This window comes from Vulpes lagopus, chromosome 4, assembly GCF_018345385.1.
Source record: "Vulpes lagopus strain Blue_001 chromosome 4, ASM1834538v1, whole genome shotgun sequence".
Lineage (NCBI taxonomy): Eukaryota > Metazoa > Chordata > Mammalia > Carnivora > Canidae > Vulpes > Vulpes lagopus.
Window position 1 is genome coordinate 43456848 of NC_054827.1, and position 23569 is coordinate 43480416.

At 37.4% G+C, this 23569-nt stretch overlaps 1 protein-coding gene across 14 annotated transcripts in view; it reads left to right on the forward strand.

Moving 5' to 3' along the window:
• Window positions 1-23569, forward strand: part of KMT2C (lysine methyltransferase 2C) — a 284116-nt gene that overhangs the window by 242442 nt on the left and 18105 nt on the right. For 11 of the 14 annotated variants that reach the window (XM_041752737.1, XM_041752743.1, XM_041752744.1 and 8 more), the window contains 11 exons: window positions 514-2339; window positions 3458-3569; window positions 6666-6744; window positions 8287-8350; window positions 10239-10471; window positions 13006-14709; window positions 18939-19151; window positions 19852-20016; window positions 21477-21618; window positions 21769-21916; window positions 23365-23543. In XM_041752737.1, the coding sequence (XP_041608671.1) occupies window positions 514-2339; window positions 3458-3569; window positions 6666-6744; window positions 8287-8350; window positions 10239-10471; window positions 13006-14709; window positions 18939-19151; window positions 19852-20016; window positions 21477-21618; window positions 21769-21916; window positions 23365-23543 (4865 nt within the window). The remainder of the gene's footprint in view (window positions 1-513; window positions 2340-3457; window positions 3570-6665; window positions 6745-8286; window positions 8351-10238; window positions 10472-13005; window positions 14710-18938; window positions 19152-19851; window positions 20017-21476; window positions 21619-21768; window positions 21917-23364; window positions 23544-23569) is intronic. The other 3 variants (XM_041752742.1, XM_041752746.1, XM_041752740.1) reach the window with 3 other exon arrangements.

The window sequence follows — 23569 nt, forward strand, 5'->3', positions numbered from 1 at the left end:
TCATCATACCTGCATCTATGTCTTCTCAAGGACAGAAGCCTCTAAATATCTGTAGTATAATTCATTAGACCAGCTGCCTTCTTCAAGCATCCCTCTGTATCAGCCTCCTCCTTATAGCCTCCCTAAAGAAAGAAAAGGGAACTCTTACTCAACTCCAGTAGCATTATGCTTATTTCTAAACATTTGATTTTACTTGCCTGTTGGCAATTCCTTTGTCTTTGTTTATATTGTCTTAGACCATATGCCTTCAGAGCTCAGATATGGGGAATGTTACAGGGTACTTAGCAAAAATTACTTGCATGTAGGTACTTAATGAGTGCTTTCTAATGGTGATAATTTTGTTTTGCTAAGTCATTGTATTTGGCAACATTAATTTTGTATATGAGTTCAACCTAAAATTCTTTCTTTTTCAAAAAAAAAAAATTCTTTTTCAACCTAACTCAAATTCAACATGATTCGTACTATTAACATTTGCCTTTTTTTCTTTTTCTTTCTCTTTTTTTTTCCCCCTAGATTTGGATTTCCAGGAGCTAGTCATGGTACCCTGTCAAGTCAGGAACGCTTCCTTGTACCTCCTCAACAAATACAAGGATCTGGAGTTCCTCCACAGCTAAGAAGATCGATATCTGTAGATATGCCGAGGCCTTTAAATAACTCACAAATGAATAATCCAGTTGGCCTTCCTCAGCATTTTCCACCACAGAGCCTGCCAGTTCAGCAGCATAACATACTGGGCCAAGCATTTATTGAATTGAGACATAGGGCCCCTGATGGAAGGCCACGGCTGCCCTTCAGTGCTTCTCCCAGCAGTGTTATAGAGGCACCTTCTCATCCAAGGCATGGAAACTTCATTCCCCGGCCAGACTTTCCAGGCCCTAGACACACAGAGCCCTTGAGACGACCTTCTCAAGGTCTACCAACTCAGCTGCCTTTGCATCCAAATTTGGAACAAGTGCCACCATCTCAGCAAGACCAAGGTCATCCTGCCCATTCATCTTCTATGGTCATGAGGTCTCTAAATCATCCCGTAGGTGGTGAATTTTCCGAGGCCTCTTTGTCAACATCTACATCAGCTGAAACAACATCTGATAATTTACAGATGACCACCCAATCTTCTGAGGGTCTCGAAGAAAAACTTGATTCTGATGACCCATCTGTAAAGGAACTAGATGTTAAAGATCTTGAGGGGGTTGAAGTCAAAGACTTGGATGATGAAGATCTTGAAAATTTAAATCTAGATACGGAGGATGGCAAGGGAGATGAATTGGATACTTTGGGTAATTTGGAAACCAATGATCCCAACCTGGATGACCTCTTAAGATCAGGAGAATTTGATATCATTGCATATACAGATCCAGAACTTGACCTAGGAGATAAGAAAAGCATGTTTAATGAGGAACTAGACCTTAATGTTCCAATTGATGATAAGATAGATAATCAGTGTGTATCTATTGAACCAAAAAAAAAGGAGCAAGAGGAAAAAACTATGGTTCCTCCTGATAAACATTCTCCATGGAAAAAATCTGTGGGTACTAGTGAGATAAAAACAGAAGTACTGTCTCCAAATTCTAAAGGGGAAACTAAATGTGAAAGTGAGAAAAGTGAAGAGAGTAAAGATAATGTTGACACTCCCTGCTCACAGGCTTCTGCTCACACAGATATAAATGATGGAGAAAAGGCTCCTTTGCAGTCCTGTGATACAGATCTACTTGAGAAAAGAACTAATCGAGAAACTGCTGTCTCCAGCACAAGTGGTGTTCTTGGCTCCACTCAGCTGCCTGCTGAGGATGTAATAAACTCTTGTGGCATAACTGGAACAACTCCAGTTCTCTCAAGTTTACTTGCTAATGAAAAACCTGATAATTCAGACATTAGGCCATTGGGGTCTCCACCACCAACTTTGCCAGCCTCACCATCCAACCATGTGTCAAATTTGCCACCTCCTTTAATGACACCACCTGGTCACGTTTTGGATAATCCCATAAATTCTAATGTGACAGTAGTCTCTAGAGTAAATCATACTTTTCCTCAGGGTGTGCAAGTAAATCCAGGATTCATTCAGGGGCAGTCAACAGTAAATCATGGTTTTGGGACAGGAAAGCCTACAAATCAGACTGTGCCTCTAACAAGCCAGTCTGGTACCAGTGGCATGTCTGGACCTCAGCAACTAATGATCCCTCAGACATTAGCCCAGCAGAATAGAGAGAGGCCCCTGCTTCTGGAGGAACAGCCTCTACTTCTGCAGGATCTTCTGGATCAAGAGAGACAAGAACAGCAACAGCAGAGACAGATGCAAGCCATGATTCGCCAGCGGTCAGAGCCGTTCTTCCCTAATATCGGTAGGAAATCCCTTGTGTTTCAGTAATGATTGCTGTGGGCATTAGGGTGGCAAGCAGTGGACCTCTAGGATTTCAGGATTAACATTACCTGTGGACCAGAGCAACGAGGCGGCTTGTAATTTTGTTCCTCATTCGCTTTAAAAGGAAAGCAATTAGGAAGTTTAGATTCCTCCCCTGGATCAAGAGATTCAAAGCTCTGAGTTTCAGACTTTCTCACTTCTATTACTTATGGTATTGTTAACAGAAATAAAACTCATCATCTTTAGTTCCCTCTAACCATTATTACTACATGTTTTCAGAGTCTTTGAAAGATGAATTTAAAGAAATTATGATAGAAATAAACTTCTTGCTGTCTTTGGTGTACGATAAATGCTTGGCAAAATTTTTCATAATAGGGCTCTTTGAGGTATTTCCAGTACCTTATTACTTTGAAAAAACAAAAGCAAAAACCCCATAAAATAGCAATGCAGTAAAAATACTTGAGTGCTTCCAAAGGTAAGAATTTGCAAAGTGCACATGTCAAAGGAATGCTTTCTTCTAAACAGTAAAACTGATGTTCTGTCCTATGGACATTACCTATTTAATATGAGGGGGGCCCATTTCCTTTTCATCCATATGCAGAGGTCCTTTTTCTTTTTCTTTCAGTAGCCTATCCTTACTGCAAAGGTATATCATCAAGAAATATGTTTTTCTTTTAAAGAGTACCAACTAGTTTGGTGGAATTCCTTAGTATTGGAAATAACTGCAATTTCTTATTCATGCTGTTGCATTACTATAGAAGCCATTCTGATTAGCATTGCAAAATTTTGGATGAAAAGGAATTGCATTGCTTTCAATAATTTGCTACCATCTCCCTTAAATGTGGCAAGCTTCTTGCTCTGATTTTTGCATGACTGAGGTATGCAAGCATTATGCAGGTATGGATTAGTGAGATGAGATTAGATTTCAGGTGAGGTTTTTACCATCTCATAATTCCTTACCTAGTAGAAAAACCTGTAGCAGTGATTATTATAATGAGGAATAAGAGTCTATAAATTACATGATGTTTGTGATAGTTAAATTACCTTTTAGTAACCAAGTATTATGAAATAAGTAACTTTAAAATATTTCTTCTGTAGATTTTGATGCAATTACAGATCCGATAATGAAAGCCAAAATGGTGGCGCTTAAAGGCATAAATAAAGTAATGGCACAAAACAACATGGGCATGCCACCAATGGTTATGAACAGGTAGGTGAAGATGTTTCTCATTTTTACTGTGCACTAAGAAGTACATGAATTATTACTAGTTCCTAGAAAAAGCATATAGGAACTCAAAAACCTGTATTCTAGGATGGACAATAAATATTTAAATTGGTTGTAATCTCAGCTGGATATGATCAAATGTAAAATGCTATACAAATGTAAGGATTTAATTTCTCTTGGTTTCAGGGTAAATATAAAACATTAGGGAAAGGTTGGAAGGTTGATTCATCAGGAAATCAGGGTATTTAATTGTGTTGTTTTAAGTACTTTTAGAATGGTTCATCTGACTAAAGCCAGTTGAACTTGGTACGGAGATGTTTGGTACAGAGATGTTTCGTCCAAAATAAAGGAAGACGAGAAGATGAAACAGGAAAATAGAAACTTAACTGTTCTAGTGAGAAAAAAGATAGTTTATTTAAACCTATGAATATTTTTTTTTATTCAATCAAAGGAACAATGCAGAGAAAAAAAGTGGGACATTTCAGTAAAGATCCTCAGTGGTTAAGGCAACTGTGAATTCATTTCTAAAATAAAATGTCCCCAAACTGAATTTGAATCTGGGGGGAAAAAAAAGTCAAGAGGATGGTTGAAAGTTAGCAGTTGGAGAATTTGTAGGACTGTTAGCAGAAAAATGGAAACTATGCATTAAAGAAGGCTATAAGAGTTGTTAGACTCTGTATTTCTGAAATTACAGTATTTATACTATACGAATAGTATATTAGATAACTACTGGGCAGTCTTTCTTAAGTTTTGATTATGTATCAACATCAGAATTATGTGGTGATTTTTTTAAAAGTTTAGGTTCATTGTCTCACCACAGATTTCCTGAATTAATATCTGGAAATGGTGCTGGTATGTCTGTATTTTTTATGAGTACCATGAATTACTTTTATGTATGTTGCAGTTGAGAATATCTTTTTATTAATAGAGTAGGCATGAGCCTCAATTTAGCCTAATTATCTCATTGGAGAACTTTTTTTCACCAAAAGGATTATAGATGATTATGGAATTGAATATAAAATCTACAGGAATTTAAGATAAACATGTTATTTCAGGTACATTGGGAATCCTTAAAGGTATAGTCTTTTCAGTTGTTGAGATACTTTGGAAATGGTCAAGAAGCATTGTTGAGATCAAAGTAGAGACAGTAGTTTCTAATGATCTTTGTTATTACACAGCATCTATTACCACAGTTTCTCTATCACAAGGGTTTTTAACTTTTTTCTCATAAATTGACATTCCAGTAAGCCTTTGAACTACTTCTCCACATTTTATATGCAAAACCAAAAATGTGTATTACAAGGAAATCTATTATATTTGAAATATTTAAATTTAAAATTATGGTGTATGTGCTTCTTAATGCAATAACAAATTTAGCAATAGGTCTGATAACTATTTTCATGTAATTTCATGTAATGATGAACCTAAATGACCAGATCAGGTACATGCAGTAACTTTTGTTATAAAAGTAATGTAAATTCTATTGGTGATAAAGGTATGGTACTGCTAATAATAGTGTAGTTTCCTGCCTATACTAAAAATAGAAGAAAAAGCTAAATTTCATTCAGCACTTAGTTTAAAACAGGGACTTTGAGTTAAAAAAAAAAAAGAAAAAGAAAAAGAAAAATAGCCTCAGAATTAGACCCCTGACCTTTCAGCATTGGTACCTTACCAGTGAGAGGATGGTGTTTGCTCTTCTGCTGAGTGCCTGAAGAAGTGGTGACAGACCCTCCATCAGGCACTCCGTGTACTGTGTTGACTGAGGATGACAGTGGTATTTTGATCCAGAGATCATTCCAGATCAGGGCTGGATTGGGGACAGAAGATTGATAGATAAATTAAAAAAAAGAAAAAAAACCTGAGTAAAAAATTAAAAAGCATATGTTCTAAATTTTAATAGTACCTAAGTACTAAATGTATAATATTTGATATATAATTTGGAAATTATGCTTGTTATATTAAAACTTTTGGTTATCCTGGAGAAAGTGTTTTCATTAAAGCAGTACTGTTTCTATGAAGTTTTTTATAGCTCTAGTTAGAATAAGTCACATTTTGTCAAACATTCTTTAATATTTATTTATTTATTTAGAGCATGTGCTCATGGGTAGGGGTGACGCAGAGGAAGAGGAGAGTATTTTAAGCAGGCTCCAGCAGGGCTCAATCTCACAACCCTGAGATCATGACCTGAGCCGAAATCAAAAGTCAGACAACTTTCAAAAAAAAAAAAAAAGGGTCAGACAACTTAACCGACTGAGCTACCCAAGCACTACTGCCAAACATTTTTAACCATGTAGACTTGTTTTTGGTCAGTGACAAATTTTTTATTTGCTTTAACATTGGATACAGAAATGTACAAAAATGTACATGAAACTTTTAAAATGAAATACATCTTTTGCTTTGGAATATAAAATAAGCTACCAGTTCTTTTTTTAATTGAAGAGTTATTGACTTACAGTATTAAATTAGTTTTAGGTATACAACATAGTGATTTGATATTTATGTACATTATGAAATGGTCACCACAAGAAGTCTAGTTACCATCTGTCACCATAAAGAGTTGTTTACAGTGTTATTGACTATATTCCCTCTGCTTTACATTATTACCTTCCTGTTCCTTACTTATTTTATAACTGGAAGATTGTACCTCTTAATCTCCACCTATTTTGTCCATTCTTCCACTCACCAGCAATAAAAAATTGGAACAAGAAGTAATTTTTTAAGAATTTATGTAGTAAATAAAGACTTGAATTAATTTTATTTTAAGGCATAGTGAGGCTTATAATAGTGAAACCCCAGGGGCAGCCTAGTAGGCATCTTATCACAGCCACTTGGTGCTTGTGGTAAAAGCTAAGTGATCTCCGAATCTTCCTTTCATCATAAATGAAATGGGAATAGGAAGAGTCCATACCTCAGACTTGCAGGGTAAAGATTAAATGTGGTTGTACACCATAAAATGGGGCTTTCGTACACATTTTTGATACCATTGCTCTTCCTCCCCTGTAAGAGAAAATTGTTAAGCATATAAAATAATTTTCATTCTAAATGCTCATCATTTTGATACTTAGTACTTCCTTTTCACAGGTTCCCCTTTATGGGCCAGTCCGTGACTGGAACGCAGACTAGTGAAGGCCAGAGTCTCCTCCCCCAGGCAATTGCGCAGGTACTGCTGCTTGTGACTAGTCACCCTAGAGGGGACACTTTCCTGTATTTCTCACCAAACCCTACTCTATATACTTGAGGCCACTTTTTGAAAGTAGTAGAAACTTTAACACATTGTCAGAATACATTCTCGGTTCAGCAGAAATAAAGACATTTTATTACGTTTTTAAGGAAACCCAAATTGAGATTTAAAAACAATTTCTGAAAAGGACATATATATTTAAAAGTTAGAAAGTCACTTGGAGGGAAACCAAATGCTTAAGGTTTGGGGTTTTACTTTTATTTACTTTTAACTCCACAAGAACATTTTCATGTCCTACATTTAGGAATTAATCCATGACACATGAAATTGCTATAAACTGTGAAATAATGATTATAATCATTCTACTTGGCTGTAGTCATGTTCTGCTATTCATTCCATAGAATAATTTAGTTTTATAAGATATTTTCCATTCATAATAATCAGTTTTAAATGTAAAATTTAAATGTTTAGTGTCAAGCAGTGTCCAGGGAAGTAGAACTGTTGATGAAGGTTTTTTTTTCTTTCTAATGATTTTTTTTCCCAAGTATCTGCCTAGAAGAAAAAGAGAAAGCTACCTACTATATATTTCTTTTGAAATTTTCTTTGTCGTGACAGTTGTGCCTTAGATTTACCATGCTGATAATTATATTCTTTTCATTATTAAGAGAGAGGCACCATCTGATACAGGGGGAAAAAAGCATAGACTTCATAGCAGAGTTTAAAAAAATCTCAGTTCCACTATGAATTTACTGTGCAACTTTGGGCAAGTTCTTTAACCCCTGTTTTCTGATATTTTAAATGTTACACCACCTGCTTTGCCATATTATAAGGATTACATGAAGTATTCTGGCTGCTAGTAACATTCACAGTTGTTATCTTATATGCACCTCATGTCTAACAGGACCTGTAACAACTGAGCAAATGTTTTTTTCAAAGTTAATTTTATTTATCAGAGTGTTGCCAGGAAATTGTTAGATTAATAATTATTTATTGAGTCTCCCTGGAAGAAACAAGAATACTTAGAAAAAATAAGATTAATATTTTTAATAAGTATTTTATTATTTGTGCATGTTAGAGAAAGTGGTTCTTGTTTATAAATAACTTTGTGTTAAAGAGTGGATTTTAGTAAATCTGAAACCCACATTTATGTCTTAATTGCAGAAAAAGCCAGGTAGATTTCATCAGAAAGTAGAATTTTATGTGGATCTCTAGCTAAATACTAACAACTTTTGACTTGCCCTAATATATTTCTGATGAATAATCCCTTCAAACATAATTGTTTTACTAAAATCTAGAAAATAAAACAGAGATAGTTTTAAATTTTCAGAAATTAGGTTGTCACCACAAAATTCATCCTACTTTTTTGTAAAAAACAAGCTTTAAAGATGTCTTAGGAAATTAAGGGGGTTTTCCTTCCATTTCTTTTTCATTCTTTTTTTCTATTTCTTTTTTTTTTTTTAAGTTTTTCCCCCTTTAACTGAAATGTGGAATAAACCTATTTGTAAATTTTACTTATTTTAGGATGGCAGTATAACACATCAGATTTCTAGGCCTAATCCTCCAAATTTTGGTCCAGGCTTTGTCAGTAAGTATAAATCTAATAAGTTATGTGTTCTCTGGGGCTTGCTTGTTTGCACTATATTTGTGTTCTTCTAAAAAAAAAAAAAAAAAATGGAGTTAGTTTAGGTGTGTGTTATTTTAAGTCTAAGTGCCCTCCTCTTTTATGGAACATCACTGCCCTATTAGACATCTCTGTTCCTGAAGGCATGTATTTTCATTGCTGTTTTTCTCTATGCATGAAGAATTCTAGTTAGAACTCAGTATTTTAATACAGAAAAACCATCTTCCCCATTCTCTTCAATATCGTTATTGCTGTTTTTATATATAGATTGGGCACTTTACAATCTGTAGAATTAAACCGCTTCTTGTTCTAATGACTGTCTGCCTGAGTGACAAGGACACTGAATGGGAACAACAAAGGGAATAGACTTAGAAATAAGTTGGGTTAGCAGCATGGTGTGAAGGTCAGGGATGCAGGATGCCATGAAATCCTTTCTAGTTATCTTCAGGGGTCCCAAGGTGGTTCAGGATAGTATTTAAAGTTCTCCCCAAACTGAACCTTTCTGAAATCTTCAGACTGTTTAGCTAACTTTTTTTTCACCATTATTTTTCATTTTGCTCACCTCTGCTCTCCTGGTTCCAGAAACCAGAAAGGCTTTCCTTGCGGTAGGTCTCATTCTACCAGAAGCAGAACTTCTGAAATCTTGTGAAAAAGCCTGTTCTTGAAAAATGCCCTTCAAATTTAGTAGACTAGATTTCAAGTTCATACATGTACTGGAACTTCTGGGTTTAGGAACAAACCCAAAGTCTGACCTTTTGAAATTACCCCTGCATTTAATCATAATTATAATTTGAGTACATATTTGCATTTAAAAACAAGTAAACGACTATAACCAACTGGCTTTTTCTGGCTTTATTGTGCCCATTGGCTTTGGTTGGATTCTTATTGTATGACAATATTCTGTTATTATTGATGTGATTTTTCAGCTAATGTCCTTCTTGGAATTGTATTTATTCATTTCTTTGTCTTATAGTGAATCAAAAAGGTATATTTTGAATTTTACTACCATAAAATGACCTTTTTTTTGTTTTTGGGATTTGGCATCAGTGACGTAAAGTGCCCTTAGAGAATAAAGAAGGAATACTGGTACAAAATGAAGAGAGATAACTTTTTGGGGAGATATTTATGACAGTCATAAAAGTAGAAAAGATTTTACCTGGTTGATAATTATTCCATACCTTTGCTTATTTATAGAAATATAAATTGCAGAATTCACAAAAGTTACCAATGTTTTTAACTTAGGGATTTCCTTTATAAAACATAGACTTCATGTTGGTCCCTAAAGAGAGTTTAGGTTCCCTTCCTCAAAAAGTTTAGGATATTTTTTCACTATTAAGAAATAGGGAAAACCTTATAAACTTAGGAAAACTAGCATGGGAAATGATACCTAATCCATGCTCTGGTACCTCAATTAATATATACCTAATTTTGTTTCTTCAAACAAAACATTTCAAAAAGGTTTAAAAAATTACATTCTGTAAAATTGCATTAATACATATAACTTAATAGATAGCTTGGTATGTGGGTTACAGAGTTTCATAATTAGTAGTGAAAAGCATTCCATTAGATAAAAGTCTTCTGTTTTTCAAAGATTGGATTTATAGCATTTCTACGTGTGAAGTTAACACGTGTACTAAGAAGATGCATTCTTTGGTTTCCTTGAATAAATATTTTTCTAAAGCCTCCTATTTGATAGTTGCATTATGGTCTAATATTCAGTATTATGTTTTCATGACACCTATTACAAGGTCATGGTGAATTTGCATTTTCTTTCAAAATGTAATTGTATAACTTTTACATTGTTGGGTTCTTTAGAAAATTAACACAGATGAATTTTTCATTTTTTCTTTAGATGATTCACAACGTAAGCAGTATGAAGAATGGCTTCAGGAGACCCAACAGCTTCTTCAGATGCAGCAGAAATATCTTGAAGAACAAATCGGTGCACACAGAAAATCTAAGAAGGCCCTTTCAGCAAAACAACGTACTGCCAAGAAAGCTGGGCGTGAGTTTCCAGAAGAGGATGCAGAACAACTGAAGCATGTTACTGAACAGCAAAGCATGGTTCAGAAACAGCTAGAACAGGTAATTTGAAGCATTCTGGTTGTTCTTTTTCACATAGGATGTTTTTATTATTCTCACTATTTTGGTTTAGAATACATTGGTATATTTTATGTAAAAGACACATTCCTAAAAAATGAAACCATTTTGCTATTACCTTCCATTATAAACCAGATGTTTCTCAAAATGCTCATTCTGAAATAACAGTTATACTTAAAAAGAAAAATTTTTAATTTTTATTTAAAATAAAATAATAGTAGTGTTCAAAATGGGTTAAGGGCTCACTTCTAACAATTACTCAAGTAAATCAGAGACTTAGTTTCACATAAAAACCTGTGTACAGTACTTATAGCAGCTCTTTTCATGGTCACCAAAACCTGGAAACACACAAGTATCTTTCAGTGATGATAGTTGGACAGATTGTGGTATGTCCATACACTGAAATAGTACACAGCAATAAAAAGAACAAACTGTTGATATAGAACAACCTGGATGGATCTCAAGGAGCCTTATGCTGAGGGAAAGAAGCTAATAACTAATCCTGGAATATTATATACACATTCCACTTATATAAGTTCCTGAAATGACAAAAATTACAAGGATGGACAATGGTTTATTAGTAGTTGCCAGGGCTTAAGCATGGGGCAGGAGGGTTTGACTGTAAAACGGAGGCATGAGGGCATTTTCTGGGGTGACAGAACTCTTCTGAATCTTGATTGTGGTGATGGCCATGCAAATCTCTGTGTGCAATAAAGCTCATAGAATTGTATATCAAAAATAGTTTTATCATTTTTAATTTTTTAAAGGAAATTGAAAGGTAATCCAATGTTAGTAATATAAAAGGAAGGGTCCAGAGTTGATTGACTTAATTAATAAAAATCAGGGTGCTGTCAGTGTAGTGAACACTAGTAAACATATTCATATATGTTATCTTATTTAATCTCAACTTTCTGAAGAAGCTAGTATTGTCATCATTTTACACAAGAGTCTCTTGAGTCATCACAGAGGTAGGTGACATGTTGGGTCCTAGCTGATTATCGGGGTAGGAATTTTTTGGCTCAGATGTCTCATCTCCAAGCTATAGCAACCACAGTGATGTACCAACAGTAAAGTGATTATAGTGTAATCCTGTTGTTAAAACTAGGACAGTTCTGGAATGAGACAATTCTCTCTCCATTTATTCTATGGGTCCATGTTTATTACAAGTAAAATTCTTTTAATGATAGGTATTTCTTATAAAGTAATTTTAGCACTTTTATTGCCTTCTGATGTCTTTCTGTAAATTCCTTATGAGGAGGGCCTGGCTTTTGCATATCAAAATCCTATGGATCAAATTCTATTTAGAAGGAATACTGTACTTGGAAAATGGAAGACATCATCTGTTACTATAGAGTCGCCAACAATCCAATAAAATCTCATTAAGATAAGCAATTGATAACATGTTTGAAAGTATTTTAGAATGTCACAGGAAAGGCATGTATGACCTCCTTTCTGTATTCCAGATACTGTTGTAGGTACTTATTGTGTGTTTTTCTAGTTTTACCAGTTCCATGGTAATTCCCCAGTTCCACCCCAGGTCCCTGGCCAGGAAGGAAGAAAACTAAGTTAGCTCTGCAGCTACTGGAGACCCACCAAAACCATTATGTGCAGAGAACAGGCCAGTCTATCTGGGATGGAGTGGAAGAACAATTAGAAATTATGGGCTCAATGTATTAGTAAAATATGCATCCAGGATTGGGAAGTTCGAGAGCATGTGTGTCGCACCAGCATCTCTTCCTCCCCTTCCTGAGCAAGATGCATCCTGAGGACATGGGCTTTATCTTTACTGAGATTGTTTTGTAGCATCTGGTACACTGGGGTGTAAGGGTTTTTGGAATGAATTGATGGGCACAGGTCAGTCCTTATATTAAGAGCTTGTTAGGAATTATTAAAAATATTACCTCAGAGTTTTGGATTTTTTTTAGAAATTATCATTTGAGTGTGTGAGCCCTTAAATTCAAAGAGTTTTATACTAATACAGTCTTTTTAGCCTGTAAGGGTGGGGTGGGGTGATGTACCTGCTACTATTTCATCTTGTTTTAGTACCTTGTGTGATTTTGTAGACTTAAGAAATGAAATTTTAACCTGTTAAAATGGTTCAAGTTTGAATCAGATGCTGGTTATTCTTTTTGTATGAATGTTAAGGCAGGTCAATTAGCTGATTCCTGTGTAGCCTTTGTTTATTGTTTTACCTTTTTGATGTGTAGGTTAAATAGTTTATGACTTTTGTGGTAAGATTTTTTAAAATATTTATTTCAGAAAAATGTGTTTCCAACTTGTTTTTTGGTGTATCATATGTAAAGAAATTTTACAAATGACTTTAGAAAGATCCTGTTGTTAAAAGATTGGCAGTCTTTAGTGCTTATCGATCCAATTTTTTATGATTTTTGCCACTGCCTAAGCAAAATATTTTTGCCACTGCAAGATCTGCCTTATATGTAATCCCCACTGTAATCATAGCCAGTGATCTAATTTAATACCTGCAGGATAAATAAATAAGCCTAACTTTATGATTCCAGATCCGTAAACAGCAGAAAGAGCATGCTGAGTTGATTGAAGATTATCGGATCAAGCAGCAGCAGCAGCAGCAGCAGCAGCAGCAGCAGCAGCAATGTGCCCTGGCCCCACCTGCCGTGATGCCAGGTGTCCAGCCCCAACCACCCCTCGTTCCAGGTGCCACTCCCCCTGCCATGAGCCAGCCCAGCTTCCCCATGGTGCCACAGCAACTGCAGCACCAGCAGCACCCAGCGGTCATTTCTGGGCATAGCAGCCCTGCTAGAATGCCCAGTTTACCTGGCTGGCAGCCTGCCAGTGCTCCTGCCCACCTGCCCCTCAACCCTGCTAGGATTCCGCCTCCAGTTGCCCAGTTACCAATAAGAACTTGCACACCAGCACCAGGGACAGTGTCCAGTGTAAATCCACAGAGCGGACCACCACCACGGGTGGAATTTGATGACAATAACCCCTTCAGCGAAAGTTTCCAGGAACGGGAACGAAAGGAACGCTTACGGGAACAGCAGGAAAGACAGCGCATCCAGCTCATGCAGGAGGTCGACAGGCAGAGGGCTCTGCAGCAGGGGGTGGGCATGCAACAGCATGGCCCACTGCGCTCCCAGATGCCGTTCTACGGTTCTGACCTGCCTTGTGACTTCACCCAGCCTCCCAGGCCCCTTCAGCAATCTCCACAGCCCCAACAGCAAATGGGGCAGGGCTCACAGCAGCAGAGTATACAACAAGGATCTATGAATTCCCCTCCCACTCAGACTTTCCTGCAAACCAACGAGCGAAGGCAGATAGGACCTCCCTCATTCCTTTCTGACTCGCCATCGATTCCTGGTGGAAGCCCAAATTTCCATTCTGTGAAGCAGGTGCATGGAGGGCTTTCTGGGACCAGCTTCCAGCAATCCCCAGTGAGGCCTCCGTTCACACCTGCTTTACCTGCAGCACCTGTAGCAACCAATAGCAGTCTCCCTTGTGGCCAAGACCCTGCAGCAACCCACGGACAGAGTTATCCGGGATCAGCCCAGTCTCTCATCCAGTTGTATTCCGACATAATCCCAGAAGAAAAAGGGAAAAAGAAAAGAACAAGAAAGAAGAAGAAAGATGAGGATGTGGAGTCCACCAGGGCTCCATCCACCCCCCACTCAGATATAACTGCTCCACCTACCCCGAGCATCTCAGAAACTACCTCCACACCAACAGTGAACACACCCGGCGAGCTGCCCCCACAAGTCGAACCTGAGTCAATGGAGCCTGTCTGCCCATCAACTCCTAACACGGCAGCCGGCCAACTGGGTACAGAATTAGAAAACAAGCTGCCCCAAACTGATTTATCACAGGGAACTCCAAATCCACAGACTTATGCAAACCCGGAGGTGGATAAGCTCTCCATGGAAACCCCTGCTGCAGCTGAAGAGGTAAAAGTAGAGACCGCTGAACCGCAGCAGTGCCCTGGCCAAGATGGACCTGACCGGGAGGAACAGACGGGGAACGAGGCTGAAGGAAGAGCTGTGGCTGGTCCTGTCTCCTCAGCACAGAGTCCTCCTCATTCTGCTGGGGCCCCTGCTGCTAAGGGAGACTCAGGCAATGAACTTCTGAAGCATCTGCTGAAAAATAAAAAATCATCTTCCCTTTTAAGTCAAAAACCAGAAGGCAGCTTTTCAGAAGATGACTGTACAAAGGATAACAAACTAGTTGAGAGGCAGAACCCAGTCGAAGGATTGGTAAGTGTGCTCCCTGAAATCTGTAACTTCCTCATTTCCCCTTTGTTTTAAATTAGTTACAGCAGATTAGTGCCAACCATGTTATTAATTTCAACATTACTTTGAAACTTTTTACTCTAAAGAACAAGTTTTAATTTTTTTTACCTCTGAGGAGCCCATGTTTTGACTCACACCCATAAACCATATTAAGGAATAATTTGTTTACTTTTTTCTTCAAAAATCAAAGACATGTACTAATGCATTTCATGTGTAACACGTGCCTGTCAGCTGAGTACTACCACAATGAGTTGATTTAACTAAAGCAAAAAGTGTATCTTTATTGCAAGTAAGTACGTAATTTCCGTATAGATCATAGCTCCTGCACCTATTAATACTGGTGGAGACTCTCAGGGCTCCCAGAGGTAACACATTGGGAATCCATTGTGTTGCAGTGTATTAATACTTGATTTAGTACAAATGAAATCTTATACTTTTTATAGCTTTCCATATATCAATATTCTGCCCTTTTTAAGGTACAAAACATTGAGTTTGTCCTTTTTGTTTGGCTTTTGTTTTTGTTTTTGTTTTTTGGTATAAAGAGGTTCTTTGTAAATATACCTTTACAAGATTCCATCCCATGTATTTCAGTGAACTTCTTGAGCTATTTCCTAAACTGGGTTTTTGGGTTGTAAGAGTTGGTCTGCTTGAATACTGTTGCTTTCTTGTCTTTCAGAAGCTACAGTGCCATTACTGGTGTATTCATAAAGCTTTCCCTATAGTGCTTCTTGATTGGGATTTTACAGTTTTCATTTTTTAGTTGGATGGGGTGAAGTGGTATATTTCGTTGAGATTTTCAGTTTTAAGGTTGTATTTAATTAAGCCGTTCTTTTAGCAAGTGTTGTTACTCTTTGTTTTCTTAATTGTGTGACCATTTTGTAGAGATTGAGTGCTGGCTTGAATAGATTCAGGTAACTTTTATAAACTTCAGTGGTAATGTTTTTTCAGTCCAATTTGTCACCACCAAATATGCCCAGTCTCTAACCACTTTCTCACTGCATTCTGTGCCCCTAGGAATACTGAATTCCTTCAATCTCCTCAGGGTCTTTCTGATTCCACCTTTCCATGTATGGTCATATGCTGCTGTTTCTGCCTATTGCTCTCCTTTCTTTTTTACATCTGGCCAATGTCTTCTTTTAAAACTCAGTTCTAGAATCATCTTCTCCAGATCTTTCTCAGCTCAGCCATTCTCAAATGTGTTGATGCCCATGTGCTCACATAGCAGTTTTTATAATACCACTTAAATAGCTTCTTGAAGGACATAGATTGCATCTTGAGGACCTTTATATTCACAGTACTTAATACAGTATTAGCACATAGTAAGTACTCAGTGTGTGGAATTGAAGTTAAGTCTTAAAACTGATAATTATATGTTACATAGAGAGGATGTTATGATAGAAAAAGGAAGGAGATCAATTTGCGTATGTATAAATATTTGGACTGTGTCACATTGGTCTCATGTCCATTTGGGAGGGTGACAAGGGGCCAAGTGACTTATTACTAGGAGTAATGATGCTTTGCCATATCCTGGGTAGGTCTCTTATGCTGAGCACTTGCTTGAAGATATCATTTAGTCATGTGGCACTTATTATCCTCAGTTTACAAATTATGAAATCCCATTTACTTTCTAGTCACGCAAAAGGCAAAAGTACTGTGGCAGTAGTTGAATAGACAAAATTTTCCTCCATGCTGAGTTTGACTGTGTCTTCACACACAAGTTGGGGTTAGGAGAAGAGCAGCTTCCTGGTTGCTGTGCAGTGGTAGAGCCTTCTTGGAAAGTTTATGAGGTTACTACTCAGCCTGCTTTAATTCCCTGTGTTACCACTTAACAAGAGGATGGTCTGGGTGGGTTCAGCCCTTCTGTACCTTGATATCCTCATCTGTACACAGCAGAAGTAACACTATTCCTTATTATGTAGGGTTGCTCCAAGGATTAACAGAGTTAAAAACATTTTGCTGGTAATGTCTGTGAAAGGTGCATACCTTTGACCTACCTATTATATATTGAGAAATTTGGCATAAGGGCTATAAAACTCTAAAGTGTGCAAAGATGTAACCACATGAATAGCTAATGTCCTGTCTACTAAAAGAGAAAAAAAGTGAGAGAAGGAATTTAAGAAGATAAGTTTAGTACAGTATTTATTGATTAAATTATTTCTATAAACTATCTGAGTTTTGTGGGTTTTTTTTTTTTTTTTTTTTTTTTTTTTTGCAGCCACTAAAATTTATGCTGCATAAGAATGTTTGATATTATGGAAAATAATATGTCAATCCACTAAAAAGAATACTAAGTGTGTCCATTGTATTTTAGCACAATATATGTAGGCATAGGTAAAAAACCAAACATATATTAACATGTTAACTTTTTATCTCAGGCACACATTTGGATGATTTTTAACCTTTGTGTTCCCCTATAATTAGAAGTATTCTTTGAAATGTAGTAATACCTGCTTTTTAGGGTAATTCTGAGAATTAGAGATAATGTCTGCAAAACACTTAAAGTGCTTTAACCCAAACGCACTTAATAAGCAACTTACATTATTAACCTCTTAGAAGCCAATAAGACATTCTTAGGTCTGTGGTACTCAAAGTGCAATCCTTGGGTATATCAGTAGCATTGACCTTACTTACCAGGGAACTTTTAAAGAAATACACAATCTTATTCTCCAGCACCGACTTACAAATCAGGATGTGTTTTTAAATAAGAGCCCACACGATTCATATGCATATGAATATGGAGAGGCACACAGTTCTAGGCCTTTGGTTCTCAAAGCTTTAATATGTAAAGGGCTTGTTGAAACACAGGGTGCTGGGCCTCACTCCCAGAGTTTCTGATTTAGTAAGTGGAAGGTAGGACAAGGGAGTTGCATATTTAAAACCAGCCTCAGGTGGTACTCCATTTGCTGCTCTGGGGACTACTTTTTGAGAACCATTGATCTTACCCTGGAATTGGTAGTCTGAGTCTGCTTAGACCTTTTACCCTTTCTTTTTTAAGATTAGAATGGTTTTTACATCTTCAAATGGTTGAAAAACACTCTCAAGAAGAGTAATATTTCACAACATGTGAACATTATATGAAATTCAAGTTCAGTGTCCATGAATTTAAAAAGTTTTATTGGAACACAGTCGCACTTGTTCATTTATGAATGCTCTGTGGCTGCTTTGGCAGTACTGGGGCAGAGAGCTGAGTAGTTATGGTAGGTACTGTGTGGACTGCAGAGCCTCAAATATTATTATTTGGCTTTTTATAGAAAAATGTTGCCATGCATGCTCTAAGCCATTTAAAATAAAACTGGAAACTATAATCTTCAAACCCTCGAAGATTTAGTGCAGAATACATCAAAATAAGTCTAGCAATTGTAGTTACCCATCTAGCAAAGTTATAACTATAATGTTTAGAAATAATGGCCCCTAAAAGAATCCCCACCCCCCCCCCCCCGCAAAAAAAAAAAGAATTCCTATATTTTTTAGGTATTGATAACACTACCTTTAAGAAACCTCTTCAAGGACTGGTTATTCTCACTTTTTCTTAGCCATTAAGTAAAGACAAAGGTTAAAAGAAAAAAAAAGGTTTATGTGCTAGCATATACATAGGCCTTCTCATTGACTTTAAGTATATAGCAGTTGTTACTCAGTCACATATAGAATCATGAGCTAATTTGGATAACCAGTGTTGTTTGTTTTTATTGGTCTGAGGCTAGCTGTTCCTCTCAGCAAAGGTGCACGGGCTGTGGAGTTTATCTGTGGTTTCTACAGACCTTGTATTTCACCCATTCCTGAGGAGATCCCAAAATAACTCATCAAGACCGCTGTGCAGAGGCTACCACAGCCTCTGGCTAAGAGCATGCCTTCCTCCACAGCTTCCAGAGAGCAGGAACAAGGAGCTCTGGTCTGCCCTGGCATCCGTGCGCTCCGCCTGAGGAGTAATGCTTGCTCTGAAAGGGAAAGTAGCCACACTTCAGAATTCTGCTCTTTCCTCAAACTTCGCAGCTTACCAATTTCTGTACTCAAGAATAATGTTTGAAAAGGGGATGATATTTCAGAAAACAGCCCATTTGAGGCCACTGCCTTTCTTCAACTTTTAGTATGCCTGGTAGGAATATGTATCATAGGATGGAACTGAATTAGCATGAGCTACAAAAATCCAACATGTGAATAGTTCACTTATCTCTTAACCTTTCCAATTACATTAGCAAACTTTGGGGGCTCAGATGCAAGGTGGTTTTGGATGTGGCAACAACCAATTGCCAAAAACAGATGGAGGAAGTGAAACCAAGAAACCTCGAAGCAAACGGACTCAAAGGACAGGGGAGAAGGCCGCACCTCGCTCCAAGAAAAGGAAGAAGGATGAAGAGGAGAAACAAGCTATGTACTCCACCACTGACACCTTTACCCACCTGAAGCAGGTGAGTCCCTCGGAGCAGCTCCTTTAAAAAGTCAAGGAAGTGAGGCATCAAGTGCTTTTTCAACCCTATTAAACTGAAATTTTCTCTTTATCACCATATTTCCTAATTAAAGTAGTCACAGGGATAAATGGTGTCTCAACAAGGAGTCTAGTAGATTTCTAAATGCAAGCAAAACTGCACCATATCCTATTGGCACCCGAAAATGGCAGTTAGATGGATTGGTAGGTGATGGTCAAGATTTACTTGTGTTCAAAAGGAGCAGCCTCAGCACCAAGAAAGACTGTGTTACTTGTGACTCTGGATGCAAGGAAATGCAGCTGCTGGTCTCCCCACAGTAAACTCTATTCTTACACCTGTGTAGTTGTTACAGAAGGTGGGAGACAGCCAATAAGAGTGTCACTGGGGGATACCTGGCCTCCCTTCATGCCCCGATTCTTGCTGAGCAAAGATAAGGAACGTGTTTTTCTTGTTAGATGCCTGGCAGCATCCCTTTAAGACATATAAGAATAAAACTCATTTTTAAATATATCTCAGAGATTCTGTGGTCTCTCTCACTTATTCTAGCATTTTGATACTCAAAATTTTTAAGTCTTGTTTTTCTCAAGCCTTATTGGACTAAGTTGCCTTGGGTCTTAGAAAAGTTGCGAAACGCTCTGTTTTGTTGACCGTGTACATTACTCTTCAATGTGTTTTTTAATAGCAGCTCTCTCTGCTCCCTCTAATGGAACCAATCATTGGAGTGAACTTTGCGCACTTTCTTCCTTATGGCAGTGGCCAATTTAATAGTGGGAGCCGACTTCTAGGAACTTTTGGCAGTGCTACCCTTGAAGGGGTTTCGGATTACTATTCTCAGTTGATCTACAAGGTATGTTTCTTCGCCAAGGTCTTACCTTGCTTCCTCTTTGGATACCATGCCAGAATTGGTAGAGCTTATCTTGTTTTTCCATCTAATCTTCCAAGTTTCATTTAAACTTTATTAGTTCAGCTAAAAGGTTAAAATTTCACTGGATGAAGAGTTTCTAACATAAACATTTGAAATTTTTATAGGTAAGAATACAAATAGTGAAGAGCATCCATCATGTATTTCTATGATAGAGAAAATACCTGTTTTCCTATAACCTTTATTAACTCTTAAAATCAATCCAAATTCATAGTAAATAGAATTTAAAAATGTAGTTAGTAATTTTCCCTGAAAAGTAAAATGAAAAAATTGAAAAATGTATTTTGTTTAATGATTTAGGTACTAATTACAACTAGACATTAATTCTTAAACTAAAAAATCAAACTAAAATTTATCTTTTGGTATTATTATTTTAGCATTTTATAACAGCCTCATTAGACTTTCTTTACTTCACATCTGACTTTTGTAAAATGATCTTTTTTGCAAAAATATTTGAGAGTATCATCAGTTTCCTGAAGGCTTCTCTTCTTATGTTAGTATTAAAGTCATTCTCTTGTGATGCTCCATTTATTATCATTGTCGGCTTTTCTCTTCAGTTAGAACCTGTCCTAACTCTTGTAAACACCTTCTCTTCTGATGCAAGCTATTCTCCAACACAACTTCATTACCTTCATGAAATCCTAGATCTTTGCAAGATTTGTAATTTCACCTTGCACTTGATTTTCATGGTATTACTGGTAGATTCCAACAATGCCTGAGAGACTGATCAATCAACAAATGACAAATTGATGACTAAGCAGAGAAAAATGCTAAGCAGAGAAAAATATTTGGAGGGGACTCCCATTTGTTAATGATTTAGGCATTTCAGTGTTATTGCTGTGACTTTTGCTTCTTATAGAGCTTTTGGACAATCCAGATTCTAATATTGAGGATAGGAGTATGTAATTAGAGGATTAGGACCACAAATTCTCAAGTTTTAGTTTTAGTTGTTTTTTTGTTTTGTTTTTTTTATAGAACTGGGGCATATCTTAATGAGAATTTAATAATTGAACTTTTGAGAACTCTTTGCAATTTATTGATTGAATTTTAAAGCTGTCTTTCACTGGCTATAACAATGAGATTTAAAAAGACATGTATAGAATAGAATAATGTAACTTTGCTTCTTAATGCAAGTGCTCAAGCTAGGCAGAGTAAGCAAATGGCTAATTTGTCCATACAAGCATGAGTATTTCTTCCACCAAAAAACCTCCTTGCCTTGGACCTTTATTTTTCTTCTTGGTATGCATTTAGGAATGAAGATGCATCTTGATGACATTTCTGTAGCCTTGCTTCCATGTGCTAAAAATTCACAGAACTAAGTTTTAGCAAGGTCATGGCATATTTGCTCTGTAGCATATAATTTAAAATTTTTTGGTCTCCTGCAGCAGAATAATTTAAGTAATCCTCCAACACCCCCTGCCTCTCTTCCTCCTACACCACCTCCTATGGCTTGTCAGAAGATGGCAAATGGTTTTGCGACAACTGAAGAACTTGCTGGAAGAGCCGGCGTATTAATGAGCCATGAAGGTATGATGTTACATCTCTGAGTTGTACACCTTTAAGGAGTGTTCCCTTTGCCAACTGTATATGTTAGAAAAGCAGTCAGGCTGCAAAGTTCTACCCATGTATCTGTTTTGATAAAATCTATTTTTTGTTTATGTGTTTTTGCTTTTCCAGTTACCAAAAGCCTAGGACCTAAACCATTTCAGCTGCCATTCAGACCACAGGATGACTTGTTAGCCAGAGCTATTGCTCAAGGCCCAAAGACAGTTGATGTTCCAGCCTCATTGCCAACACCACCTCATAATAATCAGGAAGAATTAAGGTAGAGTTCCTTTTCTCTCACATATTTTTTAGTTACTTCATATTTTTAAAAATATGTGTATATTTAGCAGAATGCCTATAGGGATCACATGTAAAAACATTTAAGGGGTAAACATTTGATGAATAGTTTTCTTTAGAACCTTATTTTTAAAATATTCTTACTGTTAAATGTAATTAGTTTGTACATTTTTAAGTTCCTGAATGGTATAGAAAGTTCAACAAATAATCAAACAGGCACTAAGGCAAGGGGAGTCTCTACACAAAATATTTCAAAGATCATTGTCATTTATTGATGTTTGCAGATATCTAAAATAAAAGGGCGGCAGTCACAGATCTCAGAGAATGCTTGCATGGAAGGAAATTTAAGGACTATCCCATCCAGAGCTTTGTACTTCTTTGTGTCAGCTCTTTAGACCCAAGATTCTGAGGGGGAGAATCTGCTTCCCTTAGTAGATAATCTCAACCCACCTACCTAGATGTAGGAAAGGTTCTTAATGAACTTCATCAGAGGATTCTCTTTTTCTTGGATAATCTGATAACTACCCTCTATTTGATGAGACATCAATTAGATTAAGTCCCTTACTTTATACTAACATGAAAACTGGACCAAAGAGAAGTTACTCGTCCAGATTTAGAATCCGGGTCTCGTTGCTCTCTTCTGCATCTAACTGCTAGAAATTGCTAGACTGGTGAATTGAGAGTAGTTGTAGGAGGCAGTCTCCTAGATGTGTATGGGTGGGGATCCGCTCCACTCCTGGATTTCACAGGGGCCTGTCTGGAAGCCACTCTTGAGTCTCCTCATAATTTTGCTGCTCAAATTCTCTTTCATAACAGTGTCTCCTCAGGGGTGGGGGAAGTAAGAGACCCCAGGTTTGGGAATATCCTGCAGCATCAGCTTGAGACCACACTTGCCCTCTGACCTCAGTCACCCTCGTTAACCTCTGGCTTCTTGGGTTAGACCATTCTCCTCTTCTTTTCACCATATTTAATCAGTTAAGAAAAATAAAGGCCTATGAAGCCCTACTGACCAAGTGTTCCCTTGCGTTGCCACTATGCGGGTGTGTGACTTGGCTTCTTCCCTTTCTGGCTGCACGCTGTTCCCATAGTCTCAGGGATCTGGCACTTGGCAGAGGTCTGAGTATTCATCCTTTCTCTTCTGTGTTATAATCTGATCATCATCTTTCTTTGGCCGGTCTTAAAACTTTGATGCTGAAGTTTAGTCAGGAGGAAACCTATTGTTCAAATTGCTTAATAGTTGAAATGTGTTTCTTAGGTCTTTTTCTGAGAGATTTATTCTTTGGCCCTGAACCTGCTCTTTGACTTCTTACATTATTGCCATTGTCCAAGGGAACCTTGTAGTCATGCTCCACAGAGAGAGCGCGGTGGGTGAAGGAAGCCCCCAGGCATGGATCTGCACCTGTTGATGTGTTCTGTTTGTTCTTCCCTCAGGATACAGGATCATGGTGGTGACCGGGATACTCCTGACAGCTTTGTTCCCTCCTCCTCTCCTGAGAGCGTGGTCGGGATGGAAGTCAGCAGGTACCCAGATTTGTCGTTGGTCAAAGAGGAGCCTCCAGAGCCTGTGCCATCCCCTATTATTCCTATTCTTCCTAGCAGTGCTGGGAAAGGTAGGGAAAGTACTCAGCCACATTCT